The sequence below is a fragment of the Canis lupus genome, chromosome 2 (assembly GCF_003254725.2).
Source record: "Canis lupus dingo isolate Sandy chromosome 2, ASM325472v2, whole genome shotgun sequence".
NCBI classification, from domain to species: Eukaryota; Metazoa; Chordata; class Mammalia; order Carnivora; family Canidae; genus Canis; species Canis lupus.
This window is the reverse complement of record NC_064244.1, coordinates 68498576-68522887: the sequence shown is the minus strand read 5'-3', so window position 1 is coordinate 68522887 and position 24312 is coordinate 68498576. Positions and strand designations below refer to the sequence as shown.

The 24312-nt window shown below is 39.1% G+C and overlaps 1 protein-coding gene and 1 long non-coding RNA gene across 27 annotated transcripts in view; one reads left to right on the top strand and one right to left on the bottom strand.

Annotated features, from left to right (window-relative positions):
* Window positions 1–24312, bottom strand: part of PUM1 (pumilio RNA binding family member 1) — a 134083-nt gene that overhangs the window by 52165 nt on the left and 57606 nt on the right. For 14 of the 23 annotated variants that reach the window (XM_035713267.2, XM_035713268.2, XM_035713254.2 and 11 more), the window contains 4 exons: window positions 17696–17804; window positions 16538–16716; window positions 7175–7341; window positions 4877–5147 (listed from right to left, as the gene is read on the bottom strand). The exons of 4 other annotated variants lie outside the window; for them this stretch is intronic. In XM_035713267.2, the coding sequence (XP_035569160.1) occupies window positions 4877–5147; window positions 7175–7341; window positions 16538–16716; window positions 17696–17804 (726 nt within the window). The remainder of the gene's footprint in view (window positions 1–4876; window positions 5148–7174; window positions 7342–16537; window positions 16717–17695; window positions 17805–24312) is intronic. 5 more of the 23 variants (XM_035713270.1, XM_035713271.1, XM_035713285.2 and 2 more) reach the window with 2 other exon arrangements.
* On the top strand, window positions 5916–20529 carry LOC112660640 (uncharacterized). 4 transcript variants are annotated; one of them, XR_007407905.1, is made up of 5 exons: window positions 5916–6172; window positions 6556–6724; window positions 8034–8363; window positions 14936–16829; window positions 19295–20529. It is a non-coding gene; the product is annotated as an uncharacterized LOC112660640 (long non-coding RNA). The 4 variants fall into 4 exon arrangements; XR_007407904.1 differs by having other exon boundaries at window positions 5928–6172; window positions 16556–16829; XR_003137109.3 differs by having other exon boundaries at window positions 5929–6172; window positions 8300–8363; window positions 16556–16829.

Sequence of the window (24312 nt, the reverse complement as noted above, 5' to 3'; positions counted from 1 at the left end):
GACGATACTCCAAAGATATCAACAAGCATTTCAAAGCACACTAAATTAGGTATACTTAAACCCCAGATCTTTGTACTTGGGATAGGTAAAATTATCCTTATTTTCATGAAATTTAGCATGTCCTTCAATTATGATTATAGGCAACACACCACATTAACATTAGCTATACACCTGTGACTTAATAATCAATAGAAATCACATATAGGGTGCCAGGGTGGCTCAGTCAGTTAAGTGTCCAACTCTTGATTTCGGTTCAGGTTGTAAACTCAGAGTTGTGAGATCCAGCCCCATGTCTGGCTCTGGCGCTGGGCATGGAGCCTGCTTAAGATTCTCTCTCTCCGGGGATCCCTGGGTGGCTCAGCGGTTTGGCGCCTGCCTTCGGCCCAGGGCGCGAACCTGGGGTCCCGGGATCGAGTCCCGCGTCAGGCTCCTGGCAAGGAGCCTGCTTCTCCTTCTGCCTGTGTCTCTGTCTGTCTCTCTCTCTCTCTCTCTCTATCATGAATAGATAAATAAATCTTTAAAAAAAAATAAATTCTCTCTCTCCATCTCCTTCAGCTCCTCCCAGCCCCTCTCAAAAACAATAAAGCGGGGGGAAAGTCACATACATTTTCATGTTCCTTTAGAACTACTAGACATCCCAAAGCCATCATGATCACTAGTATGCCTACTTCTGCAGCATGCATAGTATGATAATGCAGATACATCTTGAATTTGTCATTAAATATTTCTGTAACTATTTCTACATAACTGGTTCTTTTGTAAACCTACTTATACTATACATCATTCACACAATTCAGCCCACAGATCTCATCAAACCGCTAAGGGGTTCATGGCACAAAAAAAGGAATCCTCGCTTTAAATAAATCTTAGGTGAAGTCTATCATAAACAGTGACTAGACAAATAATTTAACTATCCAAAACCCAAAGTATGTCTAAGTACCATTAAGTTTGTAATGAACTAAATGAAAATTACCTTTCTTGCATTTATTCGTAGGCTGTCCTATACTGTGTATCTCAAAAGAAGTTGATACTAATAGCTTTATGAAACCAAATCAAAATCCTGATTAAAAAGAAATAGGACTTAAGAAGGAATTATTTCTTTTGTCAAATTCCAAACTAGAAAAAAAAAAATTCCAAACTAGATCCCATCATAAAATCACATAAAATCACAAATAAATCTACCTAATTAACTGTAGCAAGTAACAAGGACACAATCGTCAATAATTAACTGATTGATATGGGTAAGTAATGTCTACAATTGCTACTAAAACTAAAAGCACAAAAAACTAAACCATGGTAATTAAGTCATTCCTTCTTAGAATTGTCTTGTCACTGTCAATAGGGCAGCACGGCAAAGTTGCTAAGATCCATAACCCTGCCTGTGTGACCTCACAAGTCGCTGTTTCCCAGTCTCGCCCATCACCGAGGATGTCTACTACATTATCTACTGAACATGCCCTGTTGAGTTCTCATAGTAAGCCTTTACGTTTTCCTACTTCCTGCAGTGGAATTTTCACTCTTCTCCTGATATAAACAAGTCTCACAAGGAACAGTTCGAGATCTAACTCTTCCAAAAGTCCTTCCTTTCCCAGAATAGAGTATGCTCTCCCTTGTCTGAGGTTCTAGCACATGGGCATGTCCTAAACTTGTCTTTGAGTACTTCCCTGCACTATTTAAATAACCAAATGAGTCACAATAACTAAACTGAGAGCTATGGGTGGGGGGGAACCCATTTCATCATGAAAAATTTCCCTGGCTTCAGATGAGCACAAAAAATGCAAACAGAAAATTATAATCCACAGCCTACAAATCTGTGATCTCCTTGAAGTTATCAACAAAATTAGATTTCAAAAGAATTACATAAGTTTTCTGATTAGATGGCAACAGAAGACTGTGACCCTATAAAGGAGGTAATTTCCTGGATACGGTACAGGTCTAGTTATGAACAAGAGGCACAAGCTTAGTGGGCTAGAACTAAAAGACTTGCATATTAGAATACAAGCTAGGCCTTAAAGAGTGGCCTCCAGAACTCTTAGAAGGCTAGTTCCAAATTTTAGTTTGGGGAAGTGTATTTAATATGGGGAATATTGAGATATTATAAAGGGGGATATGGAAAAAGTTTCCTGAAAACTTGGTCTGCTGAAACAAAAGCAGAAGACACAGAAGAACCAGACCCAGGGCTCACCCTAAGGAGCTTACAATCTAGCAAGGACTATTAAACAAGAAATTATAACACAAGGCGGGACAAAGGCAAGCACAAAGCACTACGGAGTTCAGAGGAGACAGACAATACAACTCCCTGATATGGGATCAAGAAAGCTAACAAGCATTGGATCTTCAAGAATGACCAATTAAAATAGTAGAAAGGGGAAAAGGAATAAAATATAATGGAAAGCAAATGAGTAAGGAATATTGGAGGCAAAAAATATAAGGTCAAACACCAATTTCCAGTAGAAAAAGGATCCTACCTTCATTAACAGCTACTCCGGCCTCTATGCAGGAGACACGGGGAGGTTAAAGATCTTGAAAATACTTAGAAGTCTTGGCCCAGTAGTTCCTGGGCATGTTATTAAAGTGCCCACTCTACGACCATTTTTAAAACAATCTACTTAGAAAAGCAAGAATTATGGGCCCTTGGGATAAAACAACAAAGATCACATCACGTGATGGTGGTAACCATGCCCCTATGTTGCCACAACCAAGACACACATGGGAAGCCAAAAACCAACAACAGTTTGTCAAAATAATAATGTTCAGTTTCAAAAATTGCTGAAATTGGATATGTGGTGAAGGCATCCCAGGCTTCATAAATCTAAGCAGGTGCTACCTTTGACATAATCATGTTAACTGCTTGTGAGTTTGTAAAAGGACGTATCTGCTCAAGTCCTAATAATTATCCAGCCTCCCAAAACATTCGTAAAATTAGTTTGAAACCAGAGATCAATACATCAAAAGAGAATCCCAACTCCAATTATGAAGTAAAGAACAATTCAAGGAAAAAGCATTAGGTTTTTCTTCACAAGAGGTTGAAGACAAGTACTGCTTCAATAACAAGCAAAAGGTTAGACTGGATTAGATGGGGAATGGGAAGCTAAGCACCAAAAATAGCCAGAGTTCAGACCACAGAAGACAAAGTAAAAGAAAGAATTCAGGCAAAACTTCTTGATATAACCAGGTTAAAGAATCCTGATTAGAAGTAGCCTACACTCGGGCTGCTTGGGCGACTCAGTCAGTCAAGCGTCAGACTCTTGATATCAAGGTCATGAGTTCAAGCCCTGCATTGGGCTCCACAATGAGTGCAGAGCCTACTTTAAAAAAAAAAAAATAGTAGCCTACATGCAGAATTTAGACAGAGAATTACCATCCTCCTATCCTAAGCTGAGCAAGCTGAAGTCTGTGTGGTAACAGTGTCCCCTACATTTGCTGATGCAGCATGAAGTCCTGAAGTAATTTCTGGCTTCACTCAAAACTGCCGTTTTGAGGATTCACTGTGAAAGGCGGCAAAACAGTGAAGAGAAAAGGCACAAAAAATTACTCTTCGGGGGCATCTGGGTGGCTTTGTTAAGTGTCTGCCTTCAGCTCAGGTCATGATCTCGGGATCCTGGGTTGGAGTCCTGTGTCAAGGCTCAGCGGGAGCCTGTTTCTCCCTTTCCCTCTGCCGGTCCCTTCTGCTTGTGCACACAACACTCTATCTCAGATAAATAAATAAAACCTTAAAGAAAATGTTCTTTCGTAGAGGTGGCATTTCTAATGGGAACCACAGGGAGAGTAGTGGACACTTACAGTTTACTCTCTCTGGAAAAAGAGTTTGTTAATTAAAACTAATAGATATGATATGACCAGAGCACACATATCACATCATCCCTTAAGGGATTTACTTTTGTTTATAATTAATGTTATAATTACTATTACTAATATTAAGAGGTTAGCTTTATTATCAACAAAAGTCATTTAAGATCAGCTATTTATGACAACAAAGGAACAGACCATAAGCCAATTTCCCCCATGGATGTAGAATTTCTGAACTTCAAAATGAGATTTTAAACTTTGAAGCCTAGAGGTTTGTATTTATGTTAAAGTCTAAAATTAATGAGTATCAGACATTCATGGCCCATCAAAGTGCTTCCAGCCACAAGAGAGAGCTTGTAGTACCAACAAGATGGGGAAGCTACCTGCGCCCTTTTATAATTCAGCAGCTGGCTTTTTACTTTAAAAAAAAATTTTTTTAAAGAATGATCAGTAAACCCCAGAGATAGTCGTACCATGCCTTTAAAACCAGAAGGCACATACATGTTTTCCAAGGATTTACAGAGAAAACAGAGCCACATAATTTCACTGTAGATTTTTACACTGAGTGATTTGTGTTTTTCCCCCGAATCATATTTTAACTTTTAAAAGGCAGCAGATATGTTTGTGATCTATACTCAATTAAAAGACAGGACTAATAAGACAACCTCACACCGGACTCCTGCCAGCAGTAGGTAACAGAGTTTACTATTTTAAAAATAAAACGAACCAACAGCATCACAATCATATTCATCTTTAGAGAGATTAATTTAGCATCCAAGAGGATTGTGTTACAAGAGGTAACACTATCTCACCCACTCCCCAGGCTCTGGGGTGACAAAGGAGCCAAAGGAAGTACATGTAGAGCAGAGTAAGCTCTTGCCAATAATCTCAGCATGGGAATCAGCCTCTTGAGGGGGAAGATACAGAGGCTTTGGATGCCCACATCACTATCAGGTCAAGAAGGGTAGGCTATCGGTAGCCTAAAATAATGCCACCCTCCTCCCATCCCTTCCATTCTTAGTCACTTGAATAATGTGCTGGCTGGAGGTACAGAGTAAAGAGAGTGACAGAGAGACACACACAGTACCTGTTGTTGAGAATTGTAGTCAAAAAGTCCCACAGTTGCTGCTGCTGAGTCCACAGGTACCTGCGTGCCTGAATAATCAAACTGAAGAGGCTCCATGCCCACATGTTCCATGGGGTCCAAGGGGACACTCTGGGACTCCATGTTGGAGAAATCCTCCACAGGCTTGGCACCATTGGTGCTGGTCAGCTGGGCTAAGCCCTCAGAACCATTCTGGTTTGGACCCAGAAGATCCACTTCATTAGCAGAGTTCTGGCAATTACCAGGGGTACGGCTAAACAGAGAAAGTAAAGGGCATTAAACCTTATTTTGAGCGGGGAGGGACACTACAGCAACCCAAGTTTAAGGACAGTGTCCTTGAACATAATTTATCATCAACAGTACTTAAAACTATTTCTACAAACAACCAGAGACACGTTACAGAGCATACATGTTATATCCTGCAAAAAATATTCTTCTATTGCTTGCCTTCCCACCACAACCCACCCTGTAAATTTACATTAGCTAGTATTAATTTACAATCCCTTTAACCAAAGGGCCCAGATTTGAAGAACAATGAATGAACTGGAAAAAAAACTTCCTGTGGCAACCACGGAAAGATTCTAAAAGGCAGGTAGTAAACTAAGCCCCCTCAAAAGTAACACCTACTCTTCAAACAGAGAGCTGATGGAAAAAGTAGTTTCTAGGCGAAAATTCCATATATGAGAATGATTCTATTAAAAAAAAAATGTTTTCTAGGCAAAAAAAGTTTGAAGTATTATCTTGGTAGTACTGGTCAGTGCTAAGCCTGTCTTCCCTTCTAAGAAACCAGAAGCAAACCTTACAAAATTATAAAATAAACTCATTATCTAGGATATGCCCCTGATGAAGAAACAACTCTAAGAATTAAAAGTACTGTGAAGGTATAATTTATCATCCAAACCAGGATACTCCTCTAAGAGCAAAAAGGGGGCACTATTAATAAATATCCTAGGACATGGCAGAAAAGAGCACTATCTTGGGTGACCAGGACTGAATCACCCTATGTAAAAGAACTGCAGGACAATGTAATTCCAAATCAGACTAACATAGAACACTGTTACATTCTAGTAAGGGGAGTGTAGCCTGTGACTACATTCTGTGACCTTCAGCCCTCAAAGAAACCCTACACTGGCACAAATTAAAGCTACTGCCCTATTCCTTCTCACACGCATGCCCTACCACCACCACCCAGCCAGAAGTCAAATACTACCAAACCCTGCTACAGGCTGCCTGAAGTTCATGATGGAAAGGTTATCCACTTTATCTGAAAGACCTTAGGTAAGTGGTTATTACTCTGTGCCTCAAATTTACTCTAAAGACTATAATTCTTTATACTCACATGATTAAAAAACTAAATTAGGAATACTAAACAAATGAATGTTATTCTGCAAACGATGATCCAAAATGAATTTTTAATTTTGGCTTTGGTAGGTATCAGGATCAAAGACAGATGTGTGTTTTAGACACACATATATTAGCTTTAGACTAACATTAAAATTATTCAAAATTAAATTCTCTACCTGTATATCACTGACCAAGGATCTTTATATATTTAAAATTATACATGAGCACTAAAAGTTACCTATATAAGTGAAGAATATTGCCAAGTGTGGAAGACAAATATACTATGTCATTTGAATAGCGTGTATATTAAATTATAGGGTAAAACCTGCAAATCAATCATGACCAGAGATGGAATGAGAGGCATCCATGGAAGGGAGACGACTAAACAAGTCATGTAAGCTGCATCTCTGGTTCTTCAAATTGAGGAAAAGGACACTGACCCACCCACTTCCCTAGGGAGCTTAGGAGTCTGGAATAAAATAATGTGTAAGTTCTCAACTGTTTCTCTCCACACTAACAGGCCAGAGAGAGGACATACTTTCATTAGTGACATGGTTACTCTTAAGCTAGTGATTTGGGAGAAACTTAGGGAAAGTCCCAAGGCATCCATCTCAGGTGATTTTAATATTTGAAAATCACTGAAACAATATTTATAGAATCATTCTGCAAATAATAGAGCCCTATGCAAATGCAAAAGCTATTGTTTTGGCAAAGTACCAGGCACTGACAGCTCTTAAAAAGTTCCACCTTACCAGTAAATTTACAGTCTTTGTGGTATGGCCTGCACTGGACCCAATTGGTAAAAAAGATAGATAAGGAAGGGAAAAAGAAAAAGAAAAAGGAAAAAAAACAAACAAACTAAAATCCAAATAAAGCTAAATAAAAACAAAAACCCATAGCCCCCATTCAAAAGTCAGAAGTGTAAAACATACAAACCTAAAATCTTTGACGTCTGCATCAATCCCATTCTGCACTGGCAAACCATTCGTCTTGTCCATCACATCACCCTCCTCCTTCAAATCTCCTAGCTTATCTCCATCAAACGCACCCTTGTTCTTCTTGTCACCTTTGTCGTTTTCATCACTGTCTGCATCCCTTGGGCCCTGTTTAAAAAATAGCTTCAGCTTCACTAATCATCATCAACTAACAATAGAGGGCAACCACTGTGGACACCAGACTACACTAGATGCTAATTAGAACAGGATAGTGTCCGTGCCCTTTCAAGACATTACAATCTAATTAACAGACAACACAGAGGCAGGAACACTGCAGAGAGTCTTGCCAAATGGGGGAGACAGACATACAATTATGTTACAGAGTTTAGGACAGTCTTACCATGCCCAACGTCCCACCATCCCATTTTTTCCTCTCTACCCAAAGCCCAGCCACAACTTTACATCCCTTGGTCCCACTTCTCTACTTCCAAATCTAACTCTATATGATAGCACGACTCCTAGTAAGCCCCAGGTATGGCAGCTAACAGTATAGTTGGAAAGTGGTAGCCTAGGAAAAGAATTTCCTACTTTACCATTGCCTGTGTAAACTCCCTTACTTCTAAGTACTGAGCTAAGTGCAGTCTGACATCATTCCAGTTCAGTTATCTTCCACTTGGCCCTGGGACACATGCCCTGCCAATTTGCACCGCCCCAGCTCCGCTCTCTATCTCAGGCTTACTGCATCAATAATTCACCCATCATCAGGCTTTTTTTTTAAGCTTTCAAAACATGTTAAATCTAACTGTGAACTTCTTTCACCAAGATACTCTAAGATGTGCTTATCTTTCACTCTCTGCCAGTTCCCATACCAGATCATTTTGAGATTACGAGGAAGCCCCTTCAGCGGGATCGTTGCTGCAGCAGACTTTCTCTCTCAAGTGTTTCAAACTACAAAGACTGAAAGACTAGACCTAAAAGAACGGTTTTAGTGCTAAGCACATTGATGCCTTTTCTTCTAAGGAAATGAAGTCTACCCCCTCATAACCAACATATATGGTTAAACAATATATATGGTCCTAAGTTAAGACCTGTACATATAAAGCAAATGTGCCTTGATCTCCAAAAGGAAAAGAAGATTTGGTGGAGTGACTTGACACGGTTCACAGAACTTTGCAGAATCCTACCAAATGGTAAGTAATCTTTGCTGTTATAAAACGGGAGAGAAGCAACCTTGCTTGTCCTCACCACTGACTTCTAGGCAAAGGAAGAAACAAATAGACCTGGACTAAATTAAGCTCCTGTCAAAAAAGAACCAATGAGAGAAAAAGATGAGAGCTATGTCCCAGCATTTCCAGTCACTATAACCAAATTTCACTGGGATAGGGGAGGACCGGTAATGGAGGCTGGGGCAGCGATGCTCGTTTTGATCAGGCAGGCCCATGAATGCAAAATAAATGGATGTTTTCAGAGTAATTCCTGGTGATCTCTGGCCCAGAACAGGTAACTCATGAATCTTGACAGAAAGAGCTCTTAGAGCTTTCTTTCACCTGCCAGCTGAGAGTCCATTTTCCTTTCAAAATCATTCTCTGTTCAAGACACAGAAAAAAGATTTCATGGCTAATATGAACCAAAGAATACGTACAAGAAGGAACACAGAAAGGACATACAACTTCATTTCATGTGACATCCAAGACGGTAAACTACAGTTCTGGCAGCCACTGAGATATGACCTTCACAGTAGAGTCTTCAAAGTGTAAGACTAATATTGGTTCAAAAGGAGTGAATAACAGCCAATTAAGCACCATAGTGAGATCCCAAAGCACAGATGGGAATATAATAAGATTCTAAAGACATAAAGATCTTTCAAAACATCCAGAAACAATAACTCCCTCCTACTGCAAAGGTAAAATTGACAGAAACCATGTATTCATTTTCATATCCCCAGCACTGAATACAGTGCTTGGCAGAAGTTCAAAAAAAAAAAAAATGTGAGAAAGTAAACTGATATGACCAAAAAATCCTATAAAACTGAACTACTAAAATAAGAAGGATCCTCCCATTGTCTTTATCATAGGACTCTAGGAGATAGTGATACAGTCTAGATAACAAACAACTCAGCCTGAATGGGCCACTATTAATGTCAGTAACAAGAGTATTAGAAAGATCATGCCACTAACACACCGAAGTAACCTTCCATCAATCTATAAATCAAGTCACTGGCTCAGAAGGAACAGTCCAGCTCCAATTTCTCATAAGCAGTACCAAAGGTTTGCAGGCAAAAATAGGAAGGAAATGGAACAAAGAAGCAGTAGGAAATGTCACCAACAAGCAAGAAAGCTGGTGACAGGGGAGATTCACTCACCAAATCAACACAGTAGTATCTCTCCTTGGTGACCCTTTAGAAGGCCTCCTGAGAAGCTGCTGGGCCTGTCTCTAAGCTGACTACCATGGCCTGAAAACAGTCACTGATACTTAACTTTCTTAGTTATACTGCCAGTGGAAGATTTTCAAAGGAATCCCTAGGATGGGCTGTTTTTCACCCATATTGTACAGTCTACTCATATAAAATATAGCTCCCTGAGCTTTCTGCTCTGAGTAGGCTATAAATTCCTCAGAACCATAGGTTCCTTTGATTTGAAGGCAGGGGGCCCACGAGAAGCTTCCATTCCTTGATTTGGATGGTCACTGAGTGTATTCATTTTGTAGAAATACATGCAGATGAACATTTATGACTTAAACACTTTTCAGCAAACAGGTCACATTTCAATAATGAGTTTACTTAAGAGAAAAAAGTTCAGTAAGTTAACAGCAGTCCAAAATAAAAACGGTTGACACGTCTGATTTTTTAGCTATACCCAGAGTACAAGTGGGAAGACTTCTTCTCAAAAGTCTGCTATTAAAAGAGAATGCAGGGGCACCTGGGTGGCTCAACGGTTGAGCATCTGTCTTTGGTTCAGGGCATGATCCCGGAGTCCCAGGATCGAGTGCCGCATCGGGCTCTCTGCATGGAGCCAGTTTCTCCTCCCTCTTATGTCTCTGCCTCTCTCTGTGTGCCTCTCATGAATAAATAAAATCTTTACAAAAAAAAAAAAAAGAGAGAGAGAGAGAATGCAGGGTTTAGGATTATAAAACTGGTCTCTTAGAAATGTGAACACCTAGAAAGAAAAGAACAGGAGTACATTATATGGGATTTTTACAGATGCTTTTAATATTTAAGATAAGGGTAGGTATTCATAGCTATGTGGTCTTTCAGAAAGAACTAATCCAGATTGCACAGAACCTAAATTCTATCTCAACTGCTAACACTAACTGGTCAGAGGACTTTGGACAGGTCAATAAACCTGAGTCTTGGTTTTCTCATCTATAGCACAGGCATAATTTTGTTTAAAGCAGAATAGTTATGAAATGATGCATATGCAAAGGATTTATGAAGTATAAATCACTTTATACAAAAGTAATATGACAATTAGCAAAAGCTAGGCACTGGGATGGTGTTTCTTGTATAATATTATCCAAGATATCAAGATTAAAACTCTTAAATGCCCCCCAATTAAGTGGTTTAACTCTAATATAAGTATACAGCCAATCTGGCCCTCCCAGGGACACTCATTTTCACAGTGCAGTGGCTGTATGATTAGTGTTGAACATCACTATCTTTAAAATTTACAAGTGTCTGGGCTCACACCCAGAGATTCTGATTTAATTGGTCTGTAGAAGCTCCCTCAAGTGTTATAAAAAGCTTCTCCTCAGCAACTCTAATAAGCACTCAAAATGAGAACCACTGTAATTAAGTCCAACATAAGCATCATAAAGGCAGGGTTTTTGTTTGGCTTTTTTGTCACACATTACCTAATACATAATAATAGTACTGAAAAGTCTGTTATCTAAATAAAAGAAAAAACAAGGATTAATAGCAGCATCTTTTTATTGTGGGCTTCCTTTAAATGAATGTTAACCCAAACCTGCAGTCAAATATAAGCTCCAATGAGTACTCAAAATGCACGTAGCCCAGCCCAAGCAAAATCTCGAGAGGGGCCAAGAAGGATTCTGAGATGTCCTGTCTACACAGACATGCAAGACTATGCTCCACTGCGAGATACCAAAGAATTAGAGAGCAGATAGAGACAAGAACATTATATTGTGGAAATCAGAGTCCATCCATTTCTGGCTCAGCTTCCTCAAAAGCCTCACACAACAGGAGGAATATTTCAGAGAATATCTATTAAAATTCTGAATGAGCTAGAGAAATGAGAATTTCTCCTCTTACTGCAGTGATCTTACCACAAAGCTCCATGGAACAAGTCATATTCAATGAGATTAGTAATTTTCCTCCCTTCTTTCTAAAAAGGAGTATTTTGCATATTTGAAATGAGAACAAAGTTTGAATTGGGACCTACCATTTCCCTTCTAAGTCTCATTTTTTGCATCTATAAACTCATAGGGACAACAGTATCTACCACAAAGGGTTGTTTCAAGGATTCAATAAGACAATTCATAAAGTGAAAATTTTTCTTAAAAAAAATTTAAAAGTACTTTATTCCATTTCACATTTTTCCCCCACTGCCGTTTTCAGACATATTCACCCTTCACTCTCCCAAAGCCTCAAAATTGCTAGATTTCTTATATCTCTCCCCCTGCAAAAAATCCTTCTGGCTCTGATCATTAGGCCACTTGTACCAGTGATTTTCCTGAGATGTGCAGAATTTAGCCACCATCAATTACTACATTTCATCAAATCAATTTATAAAACATATCATCATTTTATATACTGCTAAAATGGAAATACTGGCAATTAAACTATTATATATTACCATTTGAAAGATGAATCCCAATGAACAAAGTGGGGAGGTAGGTGTACACTCTAGAGACAGTGGAACACAGAATATACCAGGTACTGAGTACATGGATAAACTAATTCCTGGTATAGAGAAAAGAAGAGTGTCCCCTCTGCTGTGATAACCACCAGACTGGGGGGGAGGTCCCACAAAAAACTATCGTGACCATGCAGAATGGCATCTGTTATTACAGAGATGAAAACAAAACAAGTTTTCTGAAAGTTCGTTGTTGCTTTAACTTTTTATTTAGTCAATAGTTAAAAGCTTGATACTACAAAGTAGAGCATGTAGATTCTTGTTCAAAGGAAGCTCAAATCTGAAGGGGCTCTATCCTATAGATGAAGTTTCTGAATGTGATCCATGGCCTCCTGGCAATTTAATCTCCCAAGAAAATTATGTATTTATCAAACTTCAGTATGCATGCAAATCACCTGAGGGTCTTGGGAATATGCAGGTTTTGATTAAATAGATCTGGGGTAGAGTCTGAAATTCTGAACTGATAATATATAATAAGCTCCCAGGTAGTGATAATGCTATTGTCCCAGAGACTTTGCGGAGCAAGATTCTCTGAGGTTTACAAAGCATTTTCATATATATTACACATCCATACGAGTTAGACTTTGTGGGTTTTTAATTATTCCATTTCACAGAGGAGAACATTAAGGTTCAGTTGAAATTCAAACCCCTGACTTCTAACTGCATTACACTGCACAAAATTGTTTTATGTTTTTTGGGTTTTTTTCCTGCACAAAGTTTTTAAACAAAATAAATTAAGTAGCAATGGTTACCTAAAACAAATACAGTGAAGATTAGAAAACCCAGTTATCAAATTTTGTGACCCAAACTAATTGCTAGAAGTATGCAAGCCTCCTCTAGGTCAGAAAGCAGCCAGTCTCTACACACAAGTAGAAAGGCCTATCAAAGGTAAAAATCTTAATAAAAAAAAAAAAAAAAAAGTAAAAATCTCTCCTCTTCAAGGTTAAGGTGATCTTCACCTAAATATGAAGTTTAAGTGGTCTTCTCATTTCCCTAGGCATCATAAACCAGAAAAGTAGACATTACAATCCACTCTTCTGACTGGGTAGACTTCCATCTATTTGAAGATTGGTTGGTATTCCAAAATATAAACAGTAGGGTTCTTCGACAGGATATTTCACTCAGTGGCCTCACAATACAGTAGTCACAGGTGGTTTTGTAACCATTCTGAACCATGCTTTGTTGAGGGGGGATTTTATTTATTCCAGAAGTAAATAAAGGATACGAAAAGAAAATTTTAAAGTGTTGACTCTGACTGAACTGGTATTCTGAGTTTTCCCATTATTCTGAAACTGCTACTCTGAAGTTTTTGATTCATATGCAGAAAAGTACCAAATTTTACAGTGGGTGCTAAAAACAAAATACTCTGAGATTCTTATTGTCAGCTTGAAAGTACTCTCATCACAGAAGCCAAAAGTACTCAACCAAGTCCATTTGTACAATCAAAATGAACTTAAGAAAGCTCAGGAAAGCTAGACAAATACTTTCATTCAAGCTGTAACCAAGACACAACCCTACTGAAAGTGGAAAATCACTGTAGAATGAGTACATTACTTTAGTTCTAAAATATCTTTAACTGAAAGGTTATTAGAGTCTGAATTACCTGTCATCAGTATCCAAGAATGAATGGCCGCTTAAGTGCTTGCTTTGAGGTCTACATTCATTATACCATCAGAGATGATATTTTCAGCTCTTGGAATTAAAATGGAGCCTCTCCACAGTTTACTGGGGGTAGAACTACCCAAAGTGAAAATATGTGAGTGCTCTGACCCATAAACCACCAAATGCCACTCTTAGAACAATTATCTAAAAAGCAGTAGATATTCTCTCTTCCCTGACTTCTGAACTCTTTCAGTAACAGACTAGATTTAAAAAAAAAAAAAGGAGGGAGGGAGGGGTGGTTCACCTTTCCAAGAAAATGAATCCATACCATGACAACCAACAAGTTGACTCAGGTTTCCATGACCAGAGCTTCGGTCAAACTCATAATAACCAACAGGCAGAGCAAAGCCAGGCTGATAAAGTAGCCGATAAAAGTAGTTCACCAATCCTTAGGCCTCCATCCACCAAAAGACTACATATGCAATGTGGTAGCCTGATGTCACCAGTCTTCCTGGATCACCCATTAGACACAATTCAAGTCAAAATATGCAATAGTATTTCATTACCCACAATCTGCCTTCTGAGAATTTGGAACACAGATTTGGAGAAGTTTCATTTATCTTTATGCAAACCTCAGAAGCTTGATAAATTACCTGATTGTGAGAGCTCAATTTTCTGACCTCTTAACTTTGAGATCTTAAATTCCTCTGGTGACAATACTGTACAAAAGCTAAAAATTACCAGTCTCTCAGGACAACTGGGAATTAATGCCATCTTTACAAAATTGAATACAAGACAATGAATGCAAAAGATAATGTTCTGTCATAAGATTAACTGATGAAGTAATTGCTTAAAAGAGGGAAGCAGGTAAAAATAATAATTCCATCCCAGCATTTTCTCTTTCTCCTAATTCCTATTATTTTTCTGCTTGCTTACAAACTTTACAGTAAGTAACCCGTGTGCCTCCTAGCTAATACCCAAGAATTAGAAACTGGTCACAAGCATGAGAGAGAATTCAAGGCAAGAGTCATACAGGTTTCAGCTCACCACACTGACAACTTACCTACCCACAATACCAACTTTTCTCCCACAGTAAATAACTAAAAGTTATACACAGAAATTAGCAGGCAGCAGTTCCTCGGAGAAATCTGAACTCATGAGATGGGGAAAGTGTGAGGACAGAAAAAGAGGTGAACCAGAGTTAAGGTAAAAAAAAGAGAAGTAACACCATCCTTCCCTTGGGACAAGGAAATGCTAATTTTGCCGAATCCATTCCTCACCTCCAACAGGTAGATCTTATTCTTCCCAAGAAGTCTTTTGAGAAGGTTCAAATAAAGAAGGCATTTCCTACCTGATCCACAAGCCATTAAACCTAACCTATGTATCTGCAGGATCAAAAGACTCAGAAGCAATCAGGTCAGCTTTGGAATGACTAGTACTCAAGACTCAATACAAAAGCCCCAGTTCAGTCCCTTGATCATCCTAAGGGTCATGATAAAAATAAAATATCCTCTCCTGGCTAAATTCCTCACGCCAAATTTCTAGGTATGAAGCTGGGAGTAATCTAAAACATGTTATTAGAGAGTTAATTTTTTCTGGTTTTCTTGTGCAATTAAAAGCTCCAGCCACATGGCAAGTGTCAATGGCAGCTGAAGCATCATCTCTGGCAGGCCTAGAAAAAAGCTAACTCCATGTGAATTCTGGTTATCTTAAATGTCACCTGTTACCCTCATGCAAACCAAATCAACATTCATTTAATGTCCACTAACATATGAAGGAATTGTACTTGACACCTGAGGAAGCTGCACCAAGAATGAACTCTTGCTACCCTAAAGAAGTTTCAGGTAGAATGAGGAAAACAAGACCATGCCTCTGATACCTAGCAACAGATAGATACAGGACAATAAAAATACTGACAACAAAAGCTGTAAGGTAAGATAAGATAGTTATGGAGGCAAAATGATTAATATGATTTGGGGGAAAGAAGGCCTTTTTATAACTGCCAACAAACAGTATTGGCTGAAAAAGATTTCACAGAAAGGACTGTGAAAAGGTACAGAGCAAGCCAAGTCAGGGGGAAAGGAGGGAAGACAGATTCAGGCTGCCTCTTGTGGCCTCCTGGCTATCACCTGGAATATAAAATCAGGCACAGAACACAGAATGAGGATGCCTCAAATGGAAACGCATCACAAGACATCTAGGTCTAGAGAGTTGATGGCAAGAAAGAAGTAGTTTTGAGAAAGAAAGGCCATCGAAGATGCTTGAGGAAGACGGTTTAAGACTTAAAAGGGAAGAAGTTATGGACAGAGAAACTGCTTTGGCAACAATCGAGCATCAGAGAGGTAAAATGGAGATGAATAAAAAAAATTGCAGATCTAGAATTAAAAGAACTTTGAGTTTCCTGACAAGCCAGGTATATGCGAGGCAAAGCTGTTCAAAGAGGGCCAGATCATCCCACAATAAAACAAAGCAAAGTAAGAATGATCCTACATACCCGATCCACTTTAAGGATTCTTGGGAATTGGCAAATCACCACTCTAAGATCTACTGCCTACTGACACCCCAGCTTCAGCTTTCTTATTTTAATTCCTTCTTTTTTTTTTTTGTTTTAAACTAAAAATGTCTTCTGATAGACCGATGAACTGAGAACTAGATTTCAATTCTATCTCACATTATTATCAATGTATCCCCCCCAAAACACCATGTCTCTGGTTTTTAAAAGTTCAATTTGTATCTCCTATTGTGTTTGCTGGCATCTAATTGCAATAAAAGTGTTTTAAAATACACTGTAATTAGTGCTGTGAATATCTAAGGAAACTAAACAGGCATGTTTTGCTTTAGGGGAGGTAAAAAAAGAGAGATATAGGAACAAGTTCCTCAAGCCAACTTACAAATCCTCCTTTTCTTAGACAGGAATCGCCCGGGGATGAGCTCAACACATACTCCACCATGCTAACGCCTAGTCCCCCACTCTCCGATCGTGGGGACAGTACAGAATTGACCTCACTGTTCACATGGAAACTCTGACCAGGTCTTCTCTGCACCATGATTGGCTGGGAAACTGAATGATCTACAAAAAAGATACACAAGCATGATACAGTGCAGCCAGAGGCTCAAACAAATTATGAGTGATGTCTCATGGATAAACCAATGACTGGGAATCAGGAAGTCTGCCATGGTCAGGTGTGCCAAAACCTCCTGTTGTGTTTTTCCCTAAGTATAAAATTCTACATAAACTAAGGAAAACGGAACACACTCCTCATATATCCAGGACAGCAGAGCAATACAGCAGTTCGCATAACTGGTTTATCTAGCTACAGTGGATACCCTTTCAAGTAGCAGAATTTCTTTTTAATATATTTTATTGGTATTATTACTAAAACAAAATGTGATTTTACTGCCCTTTTTAAAACCAACAACATAATTTGATATTTTTGGATGACTCACTGTCATCTGAGGTTCCATTTTTACATTGCGCCGTAACACAGCACATCAGCTTTTGGATTTTCTCTTTCCTTCCTCCCTAGCCTCCATTCTTTCTTTCTGCTGTCAGTGTGTGCCTTTCAGGTTCTCCCCATCCCTCTTTAGGGGTAGTCTGTCAGAAAAGCATCCGTGCCCGGTGACTTGATTTGGCCCCAACCACATTTACAAATAGATCATCCCATACACAGTACACGGGGGGGGGGGGGGGGGGGGGGCAAGGGGAGGAAAAAGAAACATGGACTTCAAATGGCAGGCATGGATTTTCTGATTCCAAGTATGCTGACAGCAGTACAGAACAAGAAGTTATAGCTGAAATTATGGTCGTTTCAAATAAGACCACTCCCCTGTGGCTAACACTTCAATAAAATATTGAAGATTTGATTTTGTGTTAATTATGTTTTAATAAATTACATCATTATAAGCTCCTTCACGGCAATTATACTACAGGACAGGACACTGCTCGACATGCTTATGTCACTGATGTGAAATTCATGACTTGCCAATTGCTGAGGAAAGGAGCTCTAAGACAGGCATAAATCACAGTACAGATGCTAGATCTAGATTACCTGATGTTCCCCAGGCACTGTCTCGCCATTGATCACCCAGGAATATTCCTTTTGGTCCATCTTTGCTGGATTCATCTGTTTCCCAAAACTTTTTACCTGGCAAGAGCTGCTGCAAATTAAAAATAATAGACGCTTTTAAAGAATTCATAAAGGATGAAAGTACAGCAGTCAACACTTTCTTTTAGACAAGGGTACTGCAGATGCTCATGTGCCCTGAAGGTCTTTAATCACGGTGTTCTGACTACACAGACTGTGCTCAGAACACTACTGTTTATTTCGCAAAAGTCACAGAGAGGCCTAAGTCAAGGAGGGGCCACAGATCACCCCACCACAATAGAGACTCGGCTTAAATATCTAGAATTATTCTCTTAACCTATGCCAAGATTTTTAAGGGGGAGTAGGGCGGAAGGGGAGTGTTATTAGCTAAATGCTTGCTAAGAAGACTCCTTTTGAAAAGAAAGTACCTACAACTACTAAAACATTACTTCTGCCTACATGTGTACTAACTGGCCATACAAAGTTACTCAAGCTGGGGCATGAATTCAGACCCCAGCTATGGAACACTAGAGGCAAAACTCACCTCCTTTACACACAGAGATTGTGTTCACCAAAACCACTTTCATTACCAGAAAGAAAAAACAAACAAAGCTTCTCAACCACAACACTAATCTATTCCAAGATTTTGGAAAGACAGAAGAGCTATTTCCCCATTACTGGAAGGGAAATAAAATCTCCTAACCTCAGTTAATTTTACCAAAACTTAGTAATACCATTAAAGTGACTTCACAAAACATTCCATGCTTCACAGAAATGTACACACAACGAGCCCTAAACCAATATGAGAACTTTAAACAAGCTATGACCAAAGAAATGCAAAGTAATCGTCAAGTAAAACCCAGTACAGCTTGCACAAGACCAAAGCATTAATGACCAGGGTTATAAAGCGAAATTCCACTAGACTTCCATTATTTTTCATTCTGATCATCAGCTTTACTCACTAAAATGTCCTGGTCTGACATTCTGGTCTGACATTTAGCAAACATAGGTCTTTGAAGATGAGTATGGAAGTTATAAGCAATCAATTCCTAGCAACCCAAGCCTCTCTTGGGTTTATTCTCAGTTAACAGAGCTGGTCTGTTAACTTGAGGGAATGAGAGAGCCAAGGATAGGGAAAAAGGTGGCAGAGAGGGAGAGTTAAGCAGTGGGGTCAAGAAGTGAAGGACTAGACAACTTTTATGTGTCCTAGGATGAAGTGCCGAACTGTCCTGGGTCTCATCCTCTCCATACTAATGAAAGAAATAATTTTCAGGTTCTGGTGATTAGAAATATTGCTAATAAATACCTAGTATGATGCCCACCATATAGAAGGTTCTCAATAAATGTATTCAGTGGCATCACACCAAGGCAAAATTGCTGTAAATCAGAGAAGGGATACTGAAAATTAATGTGAATTACTCAAAGACAATTCAAGAATTCTTGTTTTTAAACTTTTTTTATTCTTTTGGTCTCAAAAATGCCTTCTCACACGATTACGAATATCTCCCTATTGGTTGTTATCTTTTCCAATTAAAATTGTAGTTTTTCTCCTGTATTTTGTAGGGAGTGTGTACAAGAAAGAATGCCGGCAGAAAGACACCTCACTTGGATAATTTTCATATTAATAGTGGATGTTCTCCATATAATAACGGAAAGATAGCTGAAGAGATCAAAATATATTCAGTATGGTGCTCATCCCTCTTCACACCGATTTGGAAATCTTCACTGAAAGTTCAAGGAAAAGGTGCTTCAGGGAACACCCTCCAGATGCAAATACAGGCTTACTGACTGAAAACAGCAGCCCTTTAACTAACTCAAGGCTTCAAAAAAGTCTTCTGGAATCCTGTCATCTTTCACTGTAGTTTGCCAGGCTAACACGCAAAGCCAGCAAAAGCAGGTAAACATGTAAACAAGGCAGGTTCCAGGCCAAATTCTCTCAAAAGGAAACAACAACACAACAAACATGTAAAAGGTGCTAAAAAGTGAAGACTCTACTTCAAAGTAGTAACAGATGTAACAAGTCTCAAAGAAAGACACACCAAAACCCCCAAGACCCTAGTAGAATACAAAAAGGCAACACTGTCTCCCATTATTAACCACTGCTATAAATATAAATCCCACACAGAGATTTATAGGAGCAGCCCCAAAGGTGCTAGAACTCCACATGTTGGGCAGTCAATTAGCTATTATCACTGAAAACAGCTTGGACTGAAAGGGCAAAGTGTGTACGAGATAAAGAAAAGGAGGTGGGAGGAAGGTGCTAGCATGCCAATTCTGGGAAGGGGAAAGGTGGAACCCATGGGCTGCCAAGAGTGCTCTGCGAATGGAAGAAAATTTAAATACTGACCCAAGGGATGTGGGCAAAGACAGAAGTAAACATAGCAAAGCTCTTCCAAATCTCTGGATCTTTCACAGAACCTAGTATTTCTCATTTTCCTCCAAAACATAACCATCTCCACCCCTCACCTGTGTGGTAAACAGCATCAGAAGGGACTCCTAATGACCTCTGCCTCCTGGTACTCATGCCCTTATATAATCCCCATCCCTTTATATCCCTTATTCTCTAAGAAATAACACATGGTAAGAGTGATAGCATGCCACTTTCAAGATATACAAAAAATTGACTACCCATCTTGTTTCTTTCCCTTGCCCTCTTGCTCTCATCTCACTTGCCCTCTTCCTTGCTCACTTTGACAAAGCTCACTGCTATGTTGTGACCTGCCATACAGAGAAGTTTACATAGCAATAAATAAATAAATAAATAAATAAATAAATAAATAAATAAATAAATAAATAAAATAAGGAGAGATCATGGGTCATCAATTCATTAGGAACTGAGCCCCTCCCCTCCCCCCGGGGACCCACGGGTGGCTCAGCGGTTTGGCGCCTGCCTTCGGCCCAGGGCGCAATCCTGGAGTCCCGGGATCAAGTCCCGCATCGGGCTTCCAGCATGGAGCCTGCTTCTCCCTCCTCCTTTGTCTCTGCCTCTCTCTATGTCGGAAGGAAGGAAGGAAGGAAGGAAGGAAGGAAGGAAGGAAGGAAGGAAGGAAGGAAGGAAGGAAGGAAGGAGGAGGGAGGGAGGGAGGGAGGGAGGGAGGGAGGGAGGGAGGGAGGGAGGGAAGGGAGGAAGGGAGGAAGGGAGGAAGGGAGGAAGGAAGGAAGGAAGGAAGGAAGGAAGGAAGGAAGGAAGGAAGGAAGGAAGGAAGGAGCGAGCTGAGCCCCCTTCCCCACCCCCATCCTCCATCCAACAACCTGTGAGGAACTTACTCCTGACATCAATTTCCTGAGTGAGCCAGGAAGCTGACCCTTCCCTACCTGAACTCTTGAGAGGACTGCAGCCCCACCTGGAATCCTGAATGCAGCTTATCCCTGAAACAGAGATCTTCTGAAGCCATGACTGGGTTACGACCTACAGAAACTGTGAGGCATAAACAACTCTTTTTTTAAGGCACTAAATTTTTATGTAATCTGCTAGGTAGCAATAGGAACTAATACAGTTGTGAATACATTTGAATAGGGTTGTTTTGATAGTCTACACCGTTCTTTAAGAGTTTGTTTTTCTTGTTCTATTTCTTATATCTAAAATCCAAGTGCTTTTGAATTTGGGAAAAATTATATGCTTTCCATTTCATGTTCTCCCCTTGGTCTTATACCCTTTTCTGTATTAAAAAATGTGCTAACTTCTGCAAAATCAGACCAGCTTAGACATGTTAAGCTTACCAAAAACTAGTATAAGCTTACTAAAAACTAGTAGCAGTCACATATTCAAGGCAACTAAAATAAAGACATTAACTGTTCAAATCTGATCATAGTAAAAGAAGCTATAATCTACTGAATTACAAAATAAAGCAAAGTGATGATGAGTATCCAATTGTTATTTCAAATTCAATAGCAACCTCTCCGGAAGTAAAATTTCTATACAGTACTGGCTAAAACATACTGGTTCTCCAACCCACTGGCATCAGTCAACACCTGGAGTTGCCAAATCTTCACTCAAGCCACACCTAAATCGAATCACCAAAAGTGTAAATCCAACTATTGTATGAAAAGACAATTCCTGCTTACCCCATCAAGAACTTGGGGAAAAAAAAAATTGTTCTTTGACAGGACCAAAAAGATCATAGCAGAAGTTTACAAAATTTACTTTAAAGAAAGATTAGACAATAAGAGGATTAAAAGACTGATGAGATTCTAAAGGAAGATAAATGAAATTAGGAATGGGTCCAACAAAAGCAAAAGAGACCCAGGGAGTCAGATGGAGGTAGTATGACCCAGTTGGCATATTTACGTAGAGGGCATATGATGCACAAACAAGTCTATCCTTATGAAAGCAATTAATGCACAAGCTAGATAGCAGCCTGATTACACTAACCACTAAAAACATCCAAGTAACTTCCTTGGCTCAGATTCTGCTTAGCAAGCAAACTTCTTAGGAGAACTTGGCTTCCTCCTGTTACCAAGCATGCTGATCACTGAACACAATTACCCTGTCCACTTGAGTTATTATTTCCCATCATAAATTAATAAACTACATTTTGGTTTTCATACAGAAGTCTCTTGTGGTTCTGTTAAGTGTAGATCAATCCCATAATCTAACCACCTCTTAATTAGTGATCAAAATCCCTTGCAAGACCTACAAACTGAGAACCAGGACTTGGGGAATCCCAGCATCCTCCCCAGCTATACAACAGACCTTGTACTCTTCCCTGTATTATTCCATTAAATGGTATTCCTAATTGCCCCAACCCCTCAATAGTGTCAGTTCTCAAATCTCTGGGAAAAAGACACAACACTATTTATCTCAGCTTGAAAAGAGGTATAGAAAGTAAAGAAATCAGTAAGCTTATTCATGAGGCTTCTGGAGAACAAGAGAGAAACCAAGCACTGGTTTACAAGCAATGTTAGCCACTGAGAAAACCTCTAAATTTTGCTTGGAAACACCTTTTCTCTTTTATTATCTAACAAAAGAGACAATACCCAAAGCCACACTTGCACTATCAATCACAACATTAACGCCCACTAAGAGCCCTTTAAACAGATGTGGAGACAATAAAGGGATTCTTATTTTAAGAAACAAAGTAGCAGTAAAACATATGCCAGTGCTCTGAAATCATTTTTAAAACCAAACTGATTTTAAATCCCAACTCAGAATTTAACCCCTCTCGGCCTCAGTTTTCTTACTATAAAATGAACTGTAGTGAACATTAAATGAAATCTCTGTTAAAAAAACAGTAGAATGCTGAGCTCTGAGCAATCACTCAGAAAACCAGCTGCTACTATGACTTAAGAGCACTAGCCAATGAAATGCTCCTAGGTACTCAGCTAGCAGATGTGAGCACACCATCACCCAGGCCACTTCAGCATAAATCCTATAAAATTAAGAGCCATAACAAAAGAAGAGCTAGGATTACAGTTTTGCAGAAATAAAGAGGCAAGAGTATTATTAAGGCCTGGACTTGTCTGACCACACCATCACTACTAATATTTGCACAGGAAAGTACCAGTGATGTTTTCTGATCTCAATCCTAAATGCACACTACAGCAAGTACTGTACTCAAGAGGAATAAAATAGCAGGTAACTGCTCACACACTCAACATAGGCTGCATAGAGCTATCTCTCAGAGCAGATATAGGCTTCCTAAAGAGTACTATTCACAGGGATGCATGCTACAGCCCTGCAGGCATGATCAGGTTTGATCATGTTACCTGGCAATGCAATCTTCCAACACAAGCTTAGTTTCATCACTGGAATGTAACCAATGCAGCAAATACCTGGTATTATTTTACCCAGGTGATAAGATACAGCACCCCCCCCACCCAAATTTCTGAATCTCTTAGTACATATTCTGATTACATTCTTACTGCATTAGAAGAATTTGACATGAACTCAAAGAAAGAAACTCAGAACTGCCTGAAATAAAATATATAGTTGATAACCACTGACAATCACACCTTCTAGGCAGAGTTCTGGTATATGACAACTGTGTAATTTTCAGAAATCCCTTCTCAAAATCTTAATGCCCTAGGGGTTCTACTTAGCCCCCTCATACCATAAAGGATTACTGTGATATCAAATACACAAAATGCTTTCATAAATACTATGAACTACACTCACAAGTCATTTAAAAAGCTTTAACAATAAACAGCTTAAATATAAAAGCATACATCAATATACTTTATAGGCCTTTTTTTTTTTTTAAAGGTATACACCCATTCACTTTTAGGACAATTCTTTTGGAAAGAGTTTAGAAAACACATACATCAAGTGTCACATTCGTTCCTGATAATTTATCTCAACACAACAGTAAAAAGACAATTCAAAAGGAAAAAAACTCTACATTCAAAGTCTACGGGCAAAAACATTGGGAGAAGGTAAATGTCCACCTAGGTAGCTGTGGTACTACAATGCAAGCTCCCCCAACCAGCCACAATGACTATACAGAATGTTTACGAAAGAACACTAACTTTTAAAGGAAAAATACAAAATTGCATGTGCACCCTTCCCTTTTGAATCAAAATTGTAAAGAAAACTAAAAACTGAAATAGATGCTTATTGGTGTGGTGGCATTATGAATGACTTG